The sequence below is a fragment of the Cydia strobilella genome, chromosome 9 (assembly GCF_947568885.1).
Source record: "Cydia strobilella chromosome 9, ilCydStro3.1, whole genome shotgun sequence".
Classification (NCBI taxonomy): Eukaryota; Metazoa; Arthropoda; class Insecta; order Lepidoptera; family Tortricidae; genus Cydia; species Cydia strobilella.
In genome coordinates, this window is record NC_086049.1 from 16,810,334 (window position 1) to 16,833,437 (window position 23,104).

Consider the following 23,104-nt stretch of genomic DNA (forward strand, 5'->3'; position numbering starts at 1 on the left):
AGAGCATTTGGTATTTCTACCTCTAACCGTGTCTGGCTAGAGCCCTAGAGGCCCATTATTTTATTATTTACCGTACACTGGCTGAAATATTAATTCGATCCCACGTGGATCCCACTCTGACGTTGGCGAAATCATCGACAGTATCGATGGAGCCATATATACTACCTAAAGATTGATTGATACACTAGCGCCCCTAGCGGCGAATTCATACGCATTAGTCCTTATTAAACGCCATTTATAAATTAAACGCCATGTGCCTGTGAACCGTGAACCTATACTTACTATGTATAAGCTACTGTTACACATGCTAATGACTAGCACGAAAGCATGCTTGCTTATAATAGGCATGCTCATTTCGAGTTTGCTCAAAAATCGACGGTCGTGCGATTTTGCAGCGCGGGTGGAAGGGGGCGTGCTCTTGATCGCGTGTGAACGTAATGACGTCTGCGTTCAGGACATATTCCGTGTAATAATTTTTATCACCACATGAAAAAAAGAGATACAAACCTGTGTGAGCATTGTAACAGAATCGATGACCTAGTCCGCATATTTAGAGAATGCACTAGCAGACAGACGGACGGACAGCGAAGTCTTAGTAATAGGGTCCCGTTTTTACCCTTCGGGTACGGAACCCTAAAAAGAGTGCAAGGAAAAGAGTATTCTGTACAATAATAATATGTATTCAAAGAACATAACATTGTTTACACAAAATTAATTGTATGAAACAGAAACTTTTGCGAACGATGCTATATATTAAGCTTAGAAACAAATTAAAAGTGGAAAAATTCACTGTCTTGGGCGGGACTTGAAACCACGACTACTGGATCGCTAGCCCAGTGCTCTGCCATCTGAGCCACCAAGACCGTACCCAATAAAGGGAATATTTCCACCATTACACACAGTTTACAGATTACACAGTTTACAGATTGATTCACGAAACCTGACACGAACATCGACTTATTATTACTTCGTAAAGACGGGCCCTTACCTTACGAACACTACGAAGTGGGCCAGCTCATTGCTGCACAAATGGCGTTTGTGCGCATTTTTATCGGTACACGTATAGTCTGCATCTTCTCAAATGACTTTTTCGCGTAAGACGGTAATCTGTTAAACAAAAGCCATTGTTCCTTATGTGCGAACGGTCGCTCATTGTGTACCATTGTCTCTGACAATGGCAGGCGCCGTAGCACGCGCTCAGACTCAATGGTACACAATGGGCGACCGCTCGCACAAAAGGAACAATGGCTTTTGTTTAACAGATTACCGTCTTAGGCGAAAAAGTCATTTGAGAAGATGCAGACTATACTCGCTAGGCATTATACACGGTGGTTAAAAATTAAGTGCATTCCCGTTGCCAGGGAGGTTTTGGGATTATACTGAGCCACTTTTACTATGGGACCAACCACGAAATCGCGAAAACTAAATTACCCTCCCATAGAAAATGGACCAGCCAAAATGTATGGAACAGCCAAAACTTTTTTTCCGATTTCGGGATTGGTCCCATAGTAAAAGTTGCTCAGTATAATCCCAAAACCTCCTTGGCAACGGGAATGCACTTATTTTTTAGCCACCGTGTATACAGGGTGAAAGGGCCTATCCTTACTTTTGAAATCTTTGGACACGAATGGAATGAAGAAAACTTTCATTGTATTTGTGACATTTGTATCGATTTTAATAACAAAACTTCCGTATTAAATAATAATTCCGTATTTAATATGACATTTGTATCGGTATACAGTCAGACAGATATTTTTCATATTTTCATTCACTTAATCATTCCATTCGCATCAGCCAGTGTGGATCGACCTCTACGTATTTAATCAACATAATTATTTTTTAACAATAATAGTTGTTTCTTACGAAGTTTCAGGATTTTCAGGTAAAACGTGAATAATTGAATATTTAATAATAAGTCTTAAACCTTAGCTGCTAAATGCTAATAGTACTTATCGATAATTGGTACATTCATGTATGTACCTACCAATTTTACCTATAGGGCCCTCCACACTCATGCGAGTCATGCGCGAATCACGTAACGAAACGTGAAGTTTGCGAGTGTGGAGTCATACGATACGTCAACGTCGCGACATGTTCTCTCCGCGAAGTCGCGCCGCGATTCACGCACATAGTCTGGAGGGTCTTTAATATTTGAGTATTCACGCTTGAACATAGTGACGTACCGTTATCGGATGTTTTCACGAATTGGCCAGTCAACAATTATTGGCTAATAATACTAGTGGCTCTGTGAGCGAACCCCACATCTGTAGTTCTTATAGTACTCACTTGTTCAACATGCGGCCCACTATCGATTCAACTAGTGCTATCAGGTCAGTTTTAGGAATCACACACACTGGATCACTGCTTGGTTGATTTACTAAAACACTTGCAGTATTGGTTGTGTCATTTAAGAGTTCCTTTTGAGTTCCTGGCAGTTTTGAGGCATTACTAGCTAATACTTGAGTGTCTTGTACTTCAGTAGGTTCTAATTTAGTCTTTTTATTAGGTTGGACGTCATTATTGTCCTCATCATCAGTATCATCACTCAAAACTATACATTCTTGTTTTATAATCGTTTCAGCATTTTTACTAACTTTTTTTCTATCATCAGGAGTAGCAATAGCCTTTGGTGAATAGTTATTGGGACCTACAATTGAATTTATTTCACTTGCATTTTTTCTTTGTGCTTCAGATGGCCGCATTTGAATTCTTATAGTATGATTTAGAATTTCATTGTCATAATCATGGGTTAATTCATTATCTTCTTTTACGACCAGGGTTTCAACATCTTCAGTCGCAATGTTCAACAAATAACCTGCTAATGTAACTGCAGAAATACTTTCCCTTGCAGTGTCTTGATCAATTACAAGAACAGAATTAGTTTCACTTGCCAGTTTGTTTCGTGTCTCACTAGAAGGAGTAGTAGTATTTTGTTGTTTTTCAGTACGTTGTATTGCATTTTCTGTATCAAACAGCTCTTTATCAGCTATATCTCCAGGACTTTCAATAATTTCTTTTTTTATAGTGACAGATTCTTCAGAAGCAACTACTGAAGCATCTGTTTCTTCATCACAATTCAGATTCAGGTAATTACTCCCATTACTATCGTCACAAAATGATGACATGGAATTTAAGTCGATAGAAACTCTAAATTTCTTCCTAGATGTAGCAACTTCTTCCTTATTTTTCATTCTTTTAGGAGCAGGTACTGTTTTATTTGTGAATTCCGTATCAGAGATTGATAGGAAGTCGTATATGACATTTCCCTTATCGTTATCATCGTCACTAGTCGACATATAAGTTTGATTCTCATTTAGTATTTCTGGGCTTTCTCTTAAATCATCAATATTACTTACATTACTAAACTTGTCTTGAGTTTTTTTGACAAGTTTGACAAATTCATACATCTCCTGCAATTTTGTATCACAACTTTGGCAAACAGTTTGTGGTGTAGTATTTTTCCTGAAATCTACTTCTACATTGATATCATTCACGGTAAGTATAATTTTGTTGGTTCTTTCGTAAGGTTTGTCGTGGGTGAGCTGGTGGCAGTCGTTCTTGATCTCCCCACAAAAGCAGCACCAGTTGAAGACAATCTCGTTGCCTTGCAGGATGACGGGGGGCGTGGAAGGGGCTTCACGAAGGTTGACCAACGGCTCAGCATCTAGAAAAACGACATTGTATTTGATTAATTTGTAAAAATATATATATATATATATATATATATTTTTTTTTATAAGCAGGCAGGCAGTTATGGCAACTGATATGGCCTGTATCCAGTAATCATAAAGATATATATCATGAACGAGTATTAGATGTAGTGTTATGCTTGTCTAATTTATTTTTAAACTGGTTCACATTTTGTGCTGAAACTACGTCTTCCGGGAGGTTTTTACTTGTAAAACCTGACAATATTTAAATTGACCCTCGCTATTTTGCAGATTTTCAGTGCTACAGTCAAGTGTAAAAATATGGGTGCACACATCATACTCAAAAATATGTCCCATAACTCTTATGTCAGCGAATTAAGAACTATGGGACATATTTTTGAGTAAGTTATATGCATTTTTACACTTGACTGTAGTAATTTATTTGACTGGCAAACAGTTGACACAGACTTTGAAAGTCATAGAATATATCACTGATGTAAAAAGGAAGAAACGTTTTCGGAATAATACAGTCATATTTTAATGGACTTATGGTTTTTTGATTATGATCAGAGGCGTATTAAGATTTACGTTCAAGGGCCGCCAAAAATAATAAAAATATGTTATGTATGGTATTTAATATGGGTCTTGTAGCCTAAAATAAATAAATAAATGGTCAATAGCCAATACAAGGCAACGAAGATCGAAATTCTGTTATCTGTCTCTATCACTCTTACTTAGACGGAAATAGACGAACTAACGAAAAAAAGGTTTGCGATAAACCCTCAGAGCCGATGTTGGCGCAACAATGAGTTTCTAGATAAAGCTTAGAAACAAATTAAGTGCAAAAAAAAAACAACACTGTCTTGGGTGGGACTTGAACCCACGACCACCGGATCACGCAGACGTTTCTGCAGAATACAAAATTAATTTTCTAGATATATATTTCTAGATACTTACCTAATAATTGCTTAAGATGATATTTATACGACTATTCGAAATTACCACGACTTAACCCTTAAATGCATGATTTTTTGTATAACTTTTTAATAAATTGAAATAGATGTGTCATGTTGTATAGATTGAGGGAATAATATTTTGGATAGCTGCATATTGAGCCACGGTCCATCAAATATACGATGCATATATACATCATTATGCATTTAAGGGTTAAAAGGGTTCCTAGCCTAGTCGGTGTCGGTACTGACCCTACGTACAAAACAGGAGGTCCGAATGGGTTCGAATACCGGTAAAGAAATTTATTTGTGTGTGTGTCATAATTGAGAAATTTATTTATGTTTTTATTAAGGTATTATCGTCGTCTTGAACCCATAACCCAAGCCTTATGGAAATTACTGTGGGACTATGTCGATTTGTGTAAGATTTTCCCATATTTATCTATACCTGAGTTAGACTTATATTGACCGGGATATAGACCGTGATCACCTTTTGAATAGCGATTTTTATATTTACATCTACAAATTACAAACAATCATTTGCATTTAAGCAGTGCTATTTGATGAATTTGGCTGCTTATGAATTGTTTATCAGCTCCCGATATTTCGACGCAGTTACATACATCTTCACGGGTGACTGAAGATTGCGGGTGGGTGTCAAAGTTGTGTAGACAGCGCTCGGTCTACCCTCATTCTTGCGCGTCGGCTGCATTCACTTTCAACGTTACCATCGGTCGCGGTAATCACGGTCTATAATCCCGGTCAATATAAGTCTAGTGAAACTAACCGTGAATCATTCAAAACTCTTATACCTGAGCTTTTTTCTGTCGTCAAATCGTCGGAAGTCTGCTGTTGAGGCCACGAGCTACTCTCTCCAGTCTCCGGTCCACGGTCTTTTCCGGTCTTCCTCTTCCCCTTATCTTTCCTCGAGCTCCTTTCCTTTAAATGGATGTTAACATTAGCATTGTGCCGCTCCCAGTAACATTCCCCATATTGTATTGGGTAATTTCTCATTCGGTAACATTCCCGATGCAAGATGGGGAATGTTACTGGGACTGAGATTTTCATGTACAATCTACATGCCCTAACTTCACCAACTCTATATCTTAGTCATTACTTTTCGGTTACCGCGATAGTTACTCATGAAATAAAACTATGAAAACGGATTATATCGCGTATATTGAATTTATAATACATCCCGACGTTTCGAACTCTTTACAGCGTTCGTGGTCAACGGGTGACTGAGGAAAAATTACAAAGTGCAAAAATACCCACATACTAAAATAATGAACAATCATAGACTACAAACTTTAAGGCTGGTTGTACATGCAAAATCGGTTCATAAGCCTAGTTATACACTATAATTATTTTTCAAGTAAAGATATATATATATACGCGATAAAAACTACGCCGGCTCCAACCCTACACCACGGACCCGAGAAGATTTAATTCCCTCCTAAATTGTAGGAGGGTATCCCAATATGGGACCGGCAACAAACTCGGCGGGACACATCTTTTCAAAACATCAGAATGTCCAGCATCATCCAACACTAAGGTCTCACAGTCTATGTCTCGCTTGCTCCTTTATCAGATGGACTACAGGATCCCAAGCTGGTGGTAGAGAAAAGCCATCTTCCCTATTAAAGTTTGGATATTTCTTAATCTCAATGGCCTCGCGCAGCATTCTGGGTATGTAACGCTTCTCCTTGGCAAAAACCAGAGGCTTATCAAACTTTCATCAGGCTGGACTGTGAGTGTGGCCTATCATATGTCGGGCAGACGAAACGGAGCATTTCCACTCGGGTGAAGGAACACATAGCTGATGTCAAGCACCGTCGACCTAGGTCTGCTGTCTGTGAGCATGTCATGGATAAAGCCAATCACTCAATCAAGTTTGATAAGCCTCCGCTAACCCTATTACTAAGACTCCGCTGGCCGTCTGTCCGTCCGTCTGTCTGTCACCAGGCTGTATCTCATGAACCGTGATAGCTACAGTTGAAATTTTCACAAATGATGTATTTCTGTTGCCGCTATAACAATAAATACTAAAAACAGAATAATATAAATATTTAAATACATTCCATACATTAAACGTGATTTGCCGTGCCGTTTTTTTCCGTAATGGTACGGAACCCTTCGTGCGCGAGTCCGACTCGCACTTGGCCGATTTTTTTTAAACTGAAGTGGTGTATTTATTTATTATTCCAATATATTTTTTTAAGTTTCCAATATATTGTGATAAATGGCTCATTTTCTATCTATTTAAATAGATTTAGTTATAAAATTCAACATGTTGAAACAACCCTATGAGGGCTATCGTTTTTTTGCTCACCAGTTGGCGCCTCTGTTGATGGTGGTCCAAAAGACTAAAGAACAGCTGTCAGTCATTGAAGTGACAAGTGACATTTGACATTTCGAACTATGGAAAAGACCACCATCTACACTAGCGCCCCTAGCGGTGAATTCATACGCGTTAGCCCTCATTGTGCAAGGTTTTCGGTAGAGGGGTAAGGCGACTCCGGTTATTAAATGCTCTAAGAAGTAACCACATTAAATATTATCAAAGGAAAATATGAAACGATTCGGTAGGGTAATCTCAACTTTAACGTCCAGAAAAAAAAAACTAAAATATTCAGTCAGGCCAGCCGGGCTAGCACATAATTGGCGCGAGAGTATCTCGCCGCGACATAGACTACCCGTCCCTTTTTTATTCATACAGTTAGTAAAAGACGGGTAATCTATCTCGCGGCGAGATACTGTCGCGCCAATCATGTGCTCGGCCTACAGTTATAAAAATATACCAACTTTTTTGCGAGACTCCTGGCGCAATTTTATACGCCACCGCATAAGATCAATTTTTTTCTTAAGAGTATTAACAGTTATTTGTGACGTTGACTCTGTGTTATATTTCTCTAACAGCTGCTGGTAGCCGCGCCTCTTCAATCCTTCATTCCTGAATTTCAAGTGTTCACTATCCCACAGGTATGGGAACTCTTGAGCCAATTCCAGCAATGGGTCTTTTTTCGCTTTTTTGGATGGGGGACGAAACTGAAACAATAAAAAAAAAAATTACAGCCGAACAACTGAGATTTTTATGAGGGGGCATTTTATGGATCTGTCATCCTACCCATCGTGTTTGAAAAATATAGCGGGGAAAAACGCATTTTATCCACTAGTGGGGAAAGTAATTTGACCTTGAATGGAGCGTGTTTAAGTAGCTTGACAGATAACAAAACGTAAAACGCTCATAATAATGGTTCGTTCGATATTAATTATCATTAAATAAATGGTTTGAGAATCTAATAAAAAATACCAAATTTAGCTTTATTTAATAATTTTAAATCATAAACCTTAAAATTCCATAAGAAACGTTTGATTTTTTATAATGATGTTAAATATAATTCTGAACGCACAAGTTGAGTCGATGCAATTTCAAAACGCATCGTTGACATTTCCATACGTCAGGTCAGAACAGAAATGTCAACATTGTCAACAATTTTTTTACTTAAAAACAATTCTCACCGACTCACGCAAAAATCAGAATTTCCAGTGTTTTCTGTTATAATATCGTACAAAATAAGTGATTCCAGTGATGAAGATGATCTAACGCCTGTGGATGTTGCACTTTCCTCGCTATAGTGAGAGGAAAAGTTTTGTGTTACACACGGGTGCAAATGTATTTTACTTCTCGTGTGTTAAAACACTTGCTACGCTCAGGATTCTATTTTAGAACCACTCGCTTCGCTCGTGGTTCAACTATAGAATCCTTTCGCGTGCTCGTGTTTCAATTCCACACTCGCGGGTAAAATACAACTTTGCACCCTTGTATAACAAATAACTATATCTTGCTCATAATTATTTTACGCTATACTTTTATATAGGTACGTACCTAATACTAGTTTGACAATTAAAACTTATATGAATTTGTACCTACCTAAGTAGGTAAGTATAGGTATCTTCTATAGAATCTATATTTTAAGTAGGCAATTATTTGTAAAATGATTTCTAAGCGTCGGCAACCCTAGCGTTGTGTCGGCGTCGGCGCGCGCGGTGCGGGGAGCGGCGCGTTGAAGGTCACTCTATTGTATTTTTGTGTAGGTATTAAAACGGTAGGTATTTGCGTTTTCCTTTAATCAATCAATCTTTTATTGATAAAATATAAGTAAATATTTTACATGTCAATACAATACTTACAGCTAATGGGAACAGTATTTTATTATATTTTGAATTAATATTACATAATTATCTAGGGTACATATTTGAGAGATAAGTATCTGTTCGTAAGAACTATTACATGTGTGGGAACACACTACATAAATGAAGATATACATATATATACATCGATTGACACCGTGTGCTGAGGCTGAGAAACAGTGACACTGTTCTAATAATAATAAGAACAGTGCGATTGACATACTCCGCGGTTAAGCAGAGAAACATGAAATTGCTCTGATAAGAGCAGTTTAGTTTGCCACGGAAAAGGGCAGTTTTAATATTGCCCTGAGAAGGAGTTTGAATATCCGCAACCAGGAGCCTGCAGCATCTACATTGGACTCGTCGTGTCTTGTTTCCAAGCAGCGAGCGCGAAGCGGCGCAGCGAGGCACGGCGGACCGACGACACGATGTTAACTCCACAGCGGCCGGCGAGCGGAAGGACTCGCGCAGGCGGGCCACTCAGTTTTATAGGCGCGCCGCGCGCGCTCGCGGCACGTACCAGCGTACCTCCCCCGCGCGCCCCGCGCGGGGTTATCTCTTGTCTCCCTCTTTTATGTAAATACGTCTCTTTCATTCTTTCCACCATTTTTGTATATAAACCGTGCATTTTGTAAATAAAATTCATTCAATTCTTGTACATAGACAAGTGTTTACTTCAACAAACCTTCTGAACCTACATAGCCATCACCTTCGCTATACATGTATAATCTGTGATCAGGCGATTTGTCCGATCGTTTGCCTCTTAAATAATTAAAAAAAAAACAATACCAACCTCAGTGGCATTCTCCAAATGGTTCTTCATACGCCTGGTCATACTGTAAAAATTCCTCTTGAGATCCTTCATGGTCATTGGCACTGACGACTCCCTATTGTACTTCTCTAACAGCTGCTTATAGCTGAGCTTTCTTACACTTTCAACTCTGAAGTTCAAGTCTTGACGGTCCCACAGACATGGGAACTCTCGAGCCATTTCCAGAAATCGGTCTGTTTTCGCATTATAGGTTCCAATCTGAAATAATAAAATAAAGCTATATTGGTTGCTGAACAATTGAAATTTTTATTGAATACAAATGTGTGCGCTTGGTCACTTTTCCTTTAGTGTATGCCATTAATTTCAGTTTATAACCCATATATAACCATTCCGGTCGCAGAAATCATCAAAGTAGTAACTAAATGTCAGATATGTCGTAACGATGTCGTAACAGGTACGACACTTTGCGACTGTGTTCAGTTTTGGTTACTTAGTGTGGTAACAGTGTGTACACAATGCGACCAGAATTGTTTCAGACTTATCGGTCACAAAGTGGCGTAACATTTTTTTATACACACTGCGTTCAGTTTGTGACTAAATCTATACACAATGTGTCGTAACCGTTACCGAACTGTTTCGAAACATTGTGACCAAAAAAAAAACTGGTAACAATGTGTCGATTCTTCCCCATTTCTGGTAGCGGTGTCGTTACGGCGACGACACTGTGACCGGAATTGTGACCGGAAAAACGGTGTCGACACTGTCGACACATTTGCCTCGTAACGGCGTCCGAAAATGGTTGTATGGGAATTTATACATATAAACGTAGTAAGTAATTACACAAATAAAAATATTCAATAAAACAATTTAATTGATTTCCTAAGTTGCATTTAATATTTAATTGAAGCTACATATAGTTTCTCATTCCTTAAACGCTGGTGTTGTTTGTGCGTTCCTTCAGAAACTTCCTACCTCGCACAGCTATACTGGGAAATGAACCAATGAACTGAACCCGCAGTATTCTCGCACGACCTTCAAACCTTCAAGAAAAGAGCGTATTCGCAACTCACAGGCCGGCAACAAACTTGCAACACTTTTAGTGTTGCAGGTGTCCAAGAGGGAGGGGTGGGGGGGGGGGGGGGGGGTTATTGCGGGTTAGGCGATTTGTCCGATTGTTTGCCTCTTAAATAATAAAAAAAAAAAACAATACCAACCTCACCCGCATTCGTCAAATGGTACTTCATACGCCTGGTCATATTAGAAAATGTCTTCTTCAGGTCCTCCATGGTCATTGGCACTGACGACTCTCTGTTGTACTTTTCTAAGAGCTGCTTATAGCTGAGCTTTCTTACACTTTCAACTCTGAAGTTCAAGTCTCGACGGTCCCACAGACATGGGAACTCTCGGGCCATTTCCAGAAATGGGTCTGTTGCCGCATTATTGGATCCAATCTGAAATAATAAAATACCTAATGTATATTGGTTGCTGAACAATTGAGATTTTTATTTAAAACAAAGTTTTGTATGGAGCTCTAAAAACGTGTGCGCTTGAGTGTATGCCATTAATTTCTGTTTATAATTTATATATATCTAGTAGCAAGTATTTAAGTACTTAAAAAACAATCAAAATATTTAATACATACAACATACTGAGGATGCTGTTGGGTCTTCCCAGGTACTGAAGCGCTTCTGGGATGTTTGCGGTTTCACAAATAGATGGCTTCCAAGCCATAATCCGGAAACGAACGGCTTCCATTATGCGCCGAGTGCGTGGGAGCTCCAACAGCATCCTGAGTCTGGTGGCAGCAGACAGGCTAGATTGTCCGATAGCTGGACACTGGCATAGTCTGCATGTTAATATTTAAACTTAATTTTAGCATTGACATTTAAATTTATTTTTGACTGCGCATCATCATCATCATCATGTCAGCCGATAGACGTCCACTGCTGGACATAGGCCTCCCCCAAGGCTCGCCACTCCGACCGATCCTGTGACGCTCGCAACCATGAATTACTATTAATTTTTAAAAGGCTCGCCACTCCGACCGATCCTGTGACGCTCGCAACCATGAATTACTATTAATTTTTAATCTGAATTTTAGTATTATTTTTAATCTGAATTTAATCAATCTATTATTATTAGTACCAGTATCCATTATTATGATCAATCTATTAAATTTTAATGTCAAGATTTATTTATTATTAATTTTAACATAATTTTATTTTAATTCTTATTATAATTGTAAGTGTTGTCTTATTGTGTTATGCTTATTATGTATATGGACCAATGTTGTCTGCAATAAATGATAAATAAATTAATTAATAAAACAATTTGATTTATTTCCTAACTTGCATTTAATATTTAATTGAAAGACCAAAAAAACGGTGGGCAGATGACATAGTCCATACAGCTGGAAAACAATGGATGGAGAAAGCGAAGCAGAGAGATGATTGGATAAAATTGGAGGAGGCCTACACCCAAAGAGGGATCCATATAGAAGATAACATTTAAATTACAAATACAAAAACCATATAAAACTTCTTATGGAATAAAGGGATATAATAATAGTAATAATAATTTCGAGTTTTAGATGACCTAGCAAATAAAAATCGATTTTTCAAAAAGCATGAATCACCAAGGGAAGTTTTTTCAAATTTGATCAGATAAAAGTAACATTTTGTAACTCAGCAGAAAAATACAAGACTGGTGTGCCTGATTTTTGTATAGGAGAAAACTTTTTACTGCTGCGTTACCATACAAAACGTCTATTGTGGATGCCGCGTCGAATGGTGTGGGAAGACCCTAATAATTCTACAGTAAAATTCAGTTTTTTTTTCATCTGCTCATTTATGCGAGAAAAATTTGCCGTTATTAACTCCACTGCCTCAAAATAGCATTTAATTGCAAGGAACTAACATCTTTAGACAAACTATAATGAGATATTACTTATTCTGTGCTTTTTGCAAACTCTGATACTTCCACATCTAACTACAAGACTATCAGTTGATATTGAATAAAGTATCTGGGTTAAAGATACATAGAATCTATAAATTATTTGTTGTGCAACTTACCAACTGTTTGATACTCGTGATTCCACGTCTGTGTCTTGATTGTCTGGCTTTAGGCCTTATATTCTGCCATGTAGTTACTAGCTGAAGCCCGGACACCCTCTGCTTTAGTATTTCCATGTTCATTTGGTCACCTTCATTGTTACACCTCTCTAAAAGCTGTTCAAAACAGCGCGCCTTCAACTCCCCATTCAAGAAATCGGGGTTCTTCGTGTCATAGAGACATGGGAACTCTTTTACCAACACTTTCCACCGGTCAGAGTGCGCCATGGCGTTATACTTTTGCTCTACTTCCTCAGACTACAGATCCATATTTTTACCAAGTTTCTACAAGAAAGTAACGCTGTAGAAACTTGTGCACAGAACCATAGAAAATGAACATAGACAATTTGGTTTAACAGTATATTCGATATTAAAAAACAGCATAAGCAATTTCTCTAAAATCAAAATAAAATAATGTTATGATTCACAAAGTCGGTGTAAGTCTGAAAGTCAAACTGACAAGACAACAATAAGCATGACAGACATGACAGTATCAGCAATGTTGCCAACAATCGATGTGAAGTCACGACTCACTTCGTGGTTTGTTAGGGCCGGTACAGACGAACTGCAACCCGACTGCAACTTGTACGGGAACTGCATGCCATCGTTGCAGTTGGCGTGCAGTTCCCATTTTATTTATTCAACAATTATAAGCTTACAGTGCGTACAGTGGTACCAAACCGCCTACAATGCTAACAACAGTATTTAACAATTTAGAATCAGAATCAAATGTTTTACATCACATAATGCAACAGTATTATTGTATCGTAACTATATTGTATGTAACAGTAAACATTGGTGAGGGTACTTTGAGTCCATCTTGTTGCCAAATTTGGCCTAGGCCTTTGAATTTAATAGAAAAATTAATGTACATATAGTTGGTCAAGCAAATCTTGTCAGTAGAAAAAAGGCGCGAAATTATAATTTTCTATGGGTAGATATCCCTTCGCGCCCACATTTTTTAAATTTGCCGCCTTTTTGTACTGACAAGATTTGCTTGACCAACTACATTTGTGCCCCATCATTCAATAGGGTTTTAAAAATGATTTAAAGGTATTTACGATCATTTTTAGGGTTCCGTACCTCAAAAGGAAAAAACGGAACCCTTATAGGATCACTCGTGCGTCTGTCTGTTCGTCTGTCACAGCCTATTTTCTCTGAAACTACTGGACCAATTAAGTTGAAATTTGGTATACATATGTAAGTTTGTGACCCAAAGACGGACATGTAACGTAAACAAATTAATTAATGTAACGTAAACATGGGGGCCACTTTTGGGGAATAAATGAAAAAATTCAGTTTTTCAAACTATATCGTGTTATATATTGTATCTGTATACAGTCAGACGTCAGACAGATATTTTTCTTACTTACATTAATTCCATTCGAGCCAGCTCTTGAAGATCGACCTCTACGTATTTAATCAACACAATTATTTTTTGACAAAAATTGTTTCTTATGAAGTTTCAGGACTTTCAGGTAAAACGTGAATAATTGAATATTTATTAATAAGCCATAGCCATAGTCATAACCTTAGCTGCTAAGTGATAATAGTACTTATCGATAATTGGTACATTCATATATGTACCCACCAATTTTACCTAATATTTGAGTATTCACGCTTGAACATAGTAACGTACCGTTATCGATTTTTTTCCCGAATTGGCCGGTCAAAAATTATTGGCTAATAATACTAGTGGCTATATGAGCAAACCCCACATCTGTAGTTCTTATAGTATTCACTTGTTCAACATGCGGGCCACTATCGATTCAACTAGTGCTATCAGGTCAGTTTTAGGAATCACACACACTGGTTCACTGCTTGGTTGATTTACTAAAACACTTGCAGTATGGCCGGTTGTATCGTTTAAGAGTTCCTTTTGAGTTCCTGGCAATTTTGAGGGATCACTAACTAATACTTGAGTATCTTGTACTTCAGTAGGTTCTAATTTAGTCTTTGTATTAGGTTGGACGTCATTATTGTCCTCATCATCACTCAAAACTATACATTCTTGTTTTATAACAGTTTCAGCATTTTCACTCACTTTTTTTCTATCATCAGGAGTAGCAATAGCTTTTGGTGAATAGTTATTAGGACCTACAATTGAATTTATTTCACTTGCATTTTTTCTTTGTGCTTCAGATGGCCGCATTTGAGTTCTTATAGTATGATGTTGAATTACATTGTCATAATCATGGGTTAATTCATCATCTTTTTTTACGACCAGGGTTTCAACATCTTCAGTCGCAATGTTCAACAAATAACCTGCCAATGTAACTGCAGAAATACTTTCCCTTGCAGTGTCTTGATCAATTACAAGAATAGAATTAGTTTCATTTGCCGGTTTGTTTCGTGTCTCACTAGAAGAAGTAGTAGTATTTTGTTGTTTTTCAGTATGTTGTATTACATTTTCTGTATCAAACAGCTCTTTATCAGGTATATCTCCAGGACTTTCAATAATTTCTTTTTTTATAGTGACAGATTCATTAACTTTATTTACTTCCCTTGTAGTTTCTTCAGAAGCAACTACTGAAGCATATCTTTCCTCATCACAATTCAGATTCATGTAATTACTCCCATTACTATCGCCACAAAATGATGACATGGAATTGAAGTCGATAGAAACTCTAAATTTCTTCCTAGATGTAGCAACTTCTTCCTTATTTTTCTTTCTTTTAGGAGCAGATACTGTTTTATTTGTGAATTCCGTATCAGAGATTGATAGGAAGTCGTATATGACATTTCCCTTATCGTTATCATCGTCACTAGTCGACATATAAGATTGATTCTCATTTAGTATTTCTGGGCTTTCTCTTAAATCATCAATATTACTTACATTACTAAACTTGTCTTGAGTTTTTTTGACAAGTTTGACAAATTCATACATCTCCTGCAATTTTGTATCACAACTTTGGCAAACAGTTTGTGGTGTAGTATCTTTTCTGAAATCTACTTCTACATTGATATCATTCACGGTAAGTATAATTTTGTTGGTTCTTTCGTAAGGTTTGTCGTGGGTGAGCTGGTGGCAGTCGTTCTTGATCTCCCCACAAAAGCAGCACCAGTTGAAGACAATCTCGTTGCCTTGCAGGATGACGGGGGGCGTGGAATATTTACGAAGGTTGACCAACGGCTCAGCATCTAGAAAAACGACATTGTATTTGATTCATTTGTAAAATAATATATTTTTTTACTTGTAACACCTGACAATATTTAAATTGGCCCTCGCTATTTCGCAGATTTTCAGTGGTACACAGTTAAGTGTTAAAATATGTCAGCGAATTAAGAACTATGGGACATATTGTATTGTATTGTATTTATTTATTGCATTTCACATGTACATTACAGGTTTTACAAGTACTTAAGAGTATAGGTAGGTACACAAATGACACATGAAACCCTGATGGGCGCAGCAATGTAGGTAGATAGCTAAACAATATTAATCGTTTCATTATACAATAAGGTATATTGTTATTATCGCACCGAGACACAGGTACACAAACAAATATGAGCAGATAAACTGGATGAGCTATATTTAGTATTTACTTACAAGTAGGTATTTAATTTAGTTGAAAATATACCTCTTGTCTGTGTTTAAAACATATTTTTGAGTAAGTTATATGCACCCACATTTTTACACTTGACTGTACTAATTTATTTGACTGGCAAGCAGTTGACACAGACTTTGAAAGCAGGGATGTTGCGGATGCCGATTTTTTGACATCCGCGGATGCGGATGCGGATTTTTAAAGGCTCACATCCGCGGATGCGGATGCGGATGTCGAGATTAGGCACATAAAAAACGTCAAATATTACACTTTAGTCATTTTTATTTAAAAAATAAGTATTTGAACAAGAATACAGGTGCCCCACAATCGCATTACTATACTAAAGTCCAAATAAAACAAACTTTTTACTTCTTGTCACTGTCCGTCATAGGCTAAAGTGCTCGATCGACGAATCACAAAAACGAAACGAGATTCCTATTGGCTAATGACGAAATTACCTAGCACTTACGGCGCCGCTAAGACGTTCCTGTACCTACCTGTTCCACATCCGCATCCGCATCCGCATTAAGCTCCGCATCGATGTTATGCGGATGCGAATGTTGAAAATAATGCGGAAGTTCCGCGGTTGCGGATGCGAATATTCGCAACATCCCTGGTTGAAAGTCATAGAATATATCACTGATGTAAAAAGGAAGAAAAGTTTTCGCAATTATACAGTCATATTTTAATGGACTTATGATGGCTTTGGGTTCGAATACCGGTAAAGAAATTTATTTGTGTGTTTATCATAATTGAGAAATTAATTTATGTTTTTATTAAGGTATTATCGTTGTCTGGAACCCATAACCCAAGCCTTATGGAGCTTATTGTGGGACTATGTCGATTTGTGTAAGATTTTTCCATATTTATCCATACCTGAGCTGTTTTCTGTCGTCGAATCGGAAGTCTGCTGTTGAGGCCACGAGCTACTCTCTCCAGTCTCCGGTCCGCGGTCTTCCCCGTTCTTCCTCTTCCCCTTATCTTTCCTCGAGCTCCTTTTCTTTAAAAGGATGTTAACATACACCTAGGTATTGCAAACCGGTTTTTATTTTATGAAATTTCGGTTATTAACCGAGTTTTTTTTTTTTCATACACTTAAAAACCGGTTTGCAATACCTACATACAACGCCTGTTTTAATGTTTCCATCATTGTGCAATTCTAGAAAATCCACACTAATGTTATAAATCGAAAGTAACCCTTGTCTGTATGTTGATTATTATGAAATTTGGTATGAGACTTATAGAGATAGTTTGAGTCCCGGTATTGGACGTAAAGTATTTATCCCACCAAAAACATTTTCATGTACAATCTACATGCCCTAACTTCACCAACTCTATATCATACTCATTACTTTTCGGTTATACTAGTTCTTGTAGTAACGAAACGGCAAAGCCACATATATTATTTAGCAATAAAAAGCTATTCAATTTACTATGGAAATGGCAGAGAAAGTCGCGGGCAAAAGCTTGTTTCCAGTAAAATTAAGAATATTCCGGCAAATACAATACATTTTTCCGGTAATACAATATAAAAAAATCGGCCAAGTGCGAGTCGGACTCGCGCACGAGGGGTTCCGTACCCCTACTTAAATATTTATTTTATTCTGTATTTAGTATTTGTTGTTATAGCGGCAATAGAAATACATCATCTGTGAAAATTTCAACTGTCTAGAGCTATCACGTTTCATGAGATACAGCCTGGTGACAGACGGACAGACGGGCAGACAGACAGACAGACGGACGGACAGCGGAGTCTTGGTAATAGGGTCCCGTTTTTACCCTTTCTGGCAAATAAACATTTCTATTCTATTCTATTATATTTTTTGGGTACGGAACCCTAAAAAGCAATTTTTGTTACGTGTTAACGGATTAACGATTAACATTAACTTCCGTTGACTCGTACGAAATGTAACATTTTAACGTTTACTGAAGATAACTTTTATATTAACGGATTAGCGATTAACGAAGTTAACTATTTGATTAACGGTGCCCAGCTATGAGTGTAACTATAATCAATCAATACGAGTAGGTCACAGCAGGTACATCATAATAAAAAATAAATGAGGGCTAACGCGTATGAATTCGCCGCTAGGGGCACTAGTGTAGATGGTGGTCTTTTCATAGTTCGAAATGTCAAATGTCACTTGTCACTTCAATGACTGACAGCTGTTCTTTAGTCTTTTGGACCACCATCAACAGAGGCGCCAACTGGTGAGCAAAAAACGATAGCCCTCATTACCGTAAAATTAATTATAAACTTTAAAAAAAAAGACAACTAAGAACTTAGTCAAACCACTCGTCTCGCGCCCTTCCAGACGCAAAGGTGCCCATCACGCTCGCCGCGTTGCCACGCTGGATCGCGACAGACAGCCTCTGCATCAGGAATGACCCGGAAGGAGGGTCATGACCTCTCTAACTAAAATAACTTATATTGGTTGCTGAACAATTGAGATTTTTATTTAAAACAAAGTTTTGTACGGAGCTCTATAACGTGTGCGCGTGATCACTAGTAGTAAGTATTTAAGTAGGTACATACTTAAAAAACACAAATCAAAATATTTAATGAAACAATTTTATTTATTCCTAAGTTGCATTTAGTATTTATTTAATTGAAGCTAAATAGAGCTGTTTCTCATTTCTTAAACGCTGTTGTTGTTTGGTAGTCGTCAAGTGTATATTTTGACGACCGGTCTGGCCTAGTGGGTAGTGACCCTGCCTGTGAAGCCGATGGTCCTGGGTTCGAATCCCGGTAAGGGCATTTACTTGTGTGATGAGCACAGATACTTGTTCCTGAGTCATGAGTGTTTTGTATGTATTTAAGTATTTATATGTATATTATATATATCATTGTTTGTTGAAGGCAATTGCTTCCCATTAGGCGGATTTGTCCGACCGTTTCTAAGTAGAACCACAGAATAACTAATAGTATTACGTAGAACCACAGAATAACTAATAGTAGTATCGTGGTAGAACTTTAAAAAGTGCAAAATAAAATAAAAGTGCTTCAAATGCTTCGATATACACGCATCAGCTCCAAGAGCTGCTAGTGTATCAAATAAAATAATAATAAATAGGTAATAAAAATAAAAATTACCAACCTTACCGGGATTCGCCAAATGGTACTTCATACGGGCGATCAAATTGTTAAATGTCTTCTTCAGGTTCTCCATGGTCATTGGCACTGACGACACCCTGTTGTACTTTTCTAAGAGCTGCTTATAGCAATGCCCTCTTACAATTAAATTTTTGTAGTTCAAGTCTCGACGGTCCCACAGACATGGGAACTCTTGGGCCATTTCCAGAAATCGGTCTGTTTCCGCATTATTGGATCCAATCTGAAATAATAAAATGACTTATATTGGTTGCTGAACAATTGAGATTTTTATTGAAAACAAAGTCTTGATCACTTTTCCTTTAGTGTATGCCATTAATTTCAGTTTATAATTTATATATTCTTCTTCTTGTGTTAGGGGCTATATAAGGCTCCAAAGCCTATGTATCACTGTGACCATCCCTGATTTATTGTGATCGCCACCTACTGTACAACTCTCGATCCAAACCTGCAACTTCAAACAGCTGCAGGATCTTTTTGATTTCGAGAGACTTTAGCTCCTCCGGGCGCAATATATGAGGATTAAGTCACGAGTACGCATTAGGCAAGGGCACTCTGTGAGGATGTGTAGGGGCGTCTCCTCTGCCTCCATACAGAGTCTGCACCGCCCCATGTCACATTTCTCCATAGTGTACATGTGCTTATTTAGGCCGCAGTGCCCGGTAAGCACCCTTACCAAGTTGCGCAGTTGGTTCCTAGACAGCGCCAAGGCGCTCGAAGACGCCTTTTTGCTGAAGGCAATTTATATATACCTAAGTAAGTATTTAAGTACTTTTTTTTTATCTGGTTTTTATTGAGGCTTTGGAGAACTTTAAAAAGTGCAGAATAAAATACAAGTGCTTCGATATACACACAATCAGCTCCAAGAGCTGCTAGTGTGTCAAATAAAATAATAACAATACCAACCTTACCGGCATGCACCAAATGGTACTTCATACGCTGCTTCAAATTGTTGAATGTCTTCTTCAGGTCCTCCATGGTCATTGGCACTGACGACTCTCTGTTGTATTTCTCTAAGAGCTGGTTATAGCTGAGCCTTCTTACACTTTCAACTCTGAAGTTCAAGTCTCGACAGTCCCACAGACATGGGAACTCTCGGGCCATTTCAAGAAATCGGTCTGTTTTCGCATTATAGGTTCCAATCTGAAATAATAAAATATAGCTATATTGTTTGCTGAACTATTGAGATTTTTATTTAAAAAAATGTGTGAATAAAATGTTAAATACTAGCATGACAGAATTTTGTGACAGTTCTAGTAGCATCCTTAAGGGTCTCCTCACACCTATCGATGCGGATAGAAAAAGCTTGAAGTCTTGGCAATAAAAGCGACGTCTTACGTTGTTCGCTCGGCTCGGCTTGGTTTGGCAGACACCTTACAATGAGATGACATCTTTGTTCTCATTGCGTAGATATAAAGGTTTTTTCTGTCAGATATTGCGGATGCCGTGACGAATGGTGTGGGTAGACCCTAATAGTACTGTTATAGTACAATTCATTTTTTTTCAGTTCTGCTCATTTATGCGACAAAATAAGCCGTTATCGACTCCACGGTTTCAAAATAGCGTTTAAATGCAAGGAACTAACATCTCTAGACAAACTATAATTAGCTTTACTTATTCTGTGCTTTTTGGAAACTAATACTTCCACATCTGTTTTGATACCTGTTGTCTTGATTCGCTGGCTTTAGGCATAATATTATGCCATGTAGTAACTAGCTGAAGCCCGGACACCCTCTGCTTTAGTATTCCCATGGTCATTTGGTCACCTTCATTGTTGCACCTCTCTAAAAGCTGTTCAAAACAGCGCGCCTTCAACTCCTCATTCAAGAAATCAGGGTTCTTCGTGTCATAGAGACATGGGAACTCTTTTACCAACACTTTCCACCGGTAAGAGTGCGCCATGGCGTTATACTTTTGCTGTACTTCCTCACTTTCAGACTACAGATCAATATTTTACCAAGTTTCGACAAGAACGTAACGCTGTAGAAACTAGTGCACAGAACCATAGAAAATAAACAGACAATTTGGTTTAACAGTATATTCGATATTAAAAACAGCATAAACAATTCGTCTAAAATCAAAACAAATTAAAATAATAGTAGGATTCAGAAAGTCGGTATAAGCCTAAAAGGGCTGAAAGTCGAGTCCGGTTAATGTACGACCCAATAATGTACAGCCCAATAATTGGCGTCCACTTTTTTGGACGCGTATTATGGGGTTGTACATTATTGCCCTGTTCAAACAGTGGCTTCATATTATTGCCTCGGACCGAGCTTGTACACCCTGATAACGCTCAACCCAATAATACACGACCCAATAATTCGAATCCATTTAGTAGACGCCGATTGTTGGCCGCATATTATTGGCCCGTACCGAGAATGCTCGACCCAGGATTGCTCAACCCAAGAATGTACAGCCCAATAATTGGCGTCCACTTTCCGCTTCAGACCACAGACTATAAATATTTGACACATAGAGTGATATTCTAGGGATGAGCGACGATTTTTAAGTTTACGATTCAATAATGTTGCCATACGCAAAAAAAATTTGTGTACGATTCATTAATGTTGCCATGCGCCAAAAAATAAGCACTGTGCTGGTTATTTCATAAAGATCCTCCACACTCGTGCGCGAATCGCGGAGCGAAGCCGCGAACGCGAGTGTGGAGTCGAGTGGCTAATCAGCGAAATCCACTCCACACTCGCGTTCGCGGCTTCGCGCCGCGTAGTCTGCAGCAGGCTTATGACATTTTAATGGCAAATATAATTATTATAAAGGTCCCTCCACACTCATGCGCGAATCGCGGCGCGAAGCCGCGAACGCGAGTGTGGAGCCTAGTTCGCCTTTAGTTCGCTGTTTAGCGAACTAGGCTCCACACTTGTGCTTGCGGCTTCGCGCCGTGATTCGCGCATGAGTGTGGAGGGCCTTTTATGATTATAGAACCCGTACCAGACTACGCGGCGCGAAGCCGCGAACGCGAGTGTAGAGTCGATTTCGCTGATTAGCGAACCTTGACTCCACACTCGCGTTCGCGGCTTCGCGCCGAGATTCGCGTACGAGTGTGGAGGGGCTATAGGTTTTTTATGCATAAAAAGAATATTTTCATTATTTTTAGGAAAGAGTAAAGCTACGTCTCACATTATTTGAGCGCTCTAAATTTAAAGGGCCCTCCACACTCATGCGCGAATCACGGCGCAAAGCCACGAACGCGAGTGTGGAGTCTAGTTCGCTCAGCGAGCCCATATATGAATCTATAGTTTGTCAAAGGACTGTCTCATTTCAAACATAGACAGAGAGAATCATACTATCTTTGTCTTACACTAGTACTAGCACCTAAAAGAAAAGGATGAGTATAGTTTTTTTTGTTCTTATGTACTGACAATTTGGTTTGACCAACTATAGTATAAAACTGGATTAGGCAATAGTGGTGGGGGGAACTGTCAGAACGGGATAGTCTTGAGTATTTTTCAGTAGGAGCAGCAGAGAAAACGTTATAATTGTTTGTCCTTGTTTCAGTCTCACATTTTTTTTAAATTCACCAACGTAAATTTGTATGGTACAAATTTACTCGACCAATCATATTGTCGCATTACTCGCATTGCGTATGTTATGTCCCTCACGGGCGCACGCGGTAGGCCAATTCTATATGATCCTACCTTCTATGGGCGAGCCCAATTTAAAGGCTCCTGTACACCATGGCCCAGTGTAGGCCATTTCAAGGGACGCATTTATGCGTTAGAGGGAGCAAGTGATATTCCTATCTCA

At 38.4% G+C, this 23,104-nt stretch overlaps 2 protein-coding genes, 1 long non-coding RNA gene and 1 other non-coding gene across 4 annotated transcripts in view; 1 reads left to right on the forward strand and 3 right to left on the reverse strand.

Moving 5' to 3' along the window:
- LOC134744482 (uncharacterized) overlaps window positions 1-23,104 on the forward strand; it is a 282,585-nt gene that overhangs the window by 243,072 nt on the left and 16,409 nt on the right. The window lies entirely within an intron of this gene.
- On the reverse strand, window positions 742-13,109 carry LOC134744454 (uncharacterized). The gene is made up of 6 exons (XM_063678269.1): window positions 12,641-13,109; window positions 10,784-11,020; window positions 9,591-9,827; window positions 7,409-7,651; window positions 5,416-5,542; window positions 742-3,664 (listed from the first exon to the last, which is right to left on the reverse strand). The coding sequence occupies exons 1-6, from the start codon at window positions 12,905-12,907 to the stop codon at window positions 2,283-2,285; spliced, it is 2,493 nt and encodes an 830-aa protein (XP_063534339.1). The 5' UTR covers window positions 12,908-13,109; the 3' UTR covers window positions 742-2,282.
- Trnaa-agc (transfer RNA alanine (anticodon AGC)) lies at window positions 791-863 on the reverse strand. The gene has a single exon. It is a non-coding gene; the product is annotated as a tRNA-Ala (tRNA).
- Window positions 14,035-21,475, reverse strand: LOC134743927 (uncharacterized). The gene is made up of 5 exons (XM_063677559.1): window positions 21,002-21,475; window positions 20,246-20,482; window positions 19,326-19,562; window positions 17,104-17,227; window positions 14,035-15,820 (listed from the first exon to the last, which is right to left on the reverse strand). Exons 1-5 carry the CDS (start codon window positions 21,239-21,241, stop codon window positions 14,418-14,420), a joined length of 2,241 nt encoding a protein of 746 aa, XP_063533629.1. The 5' UTR covers window positions 21,242-21,475; the 3' UTR covers window positions 14,035-14,417.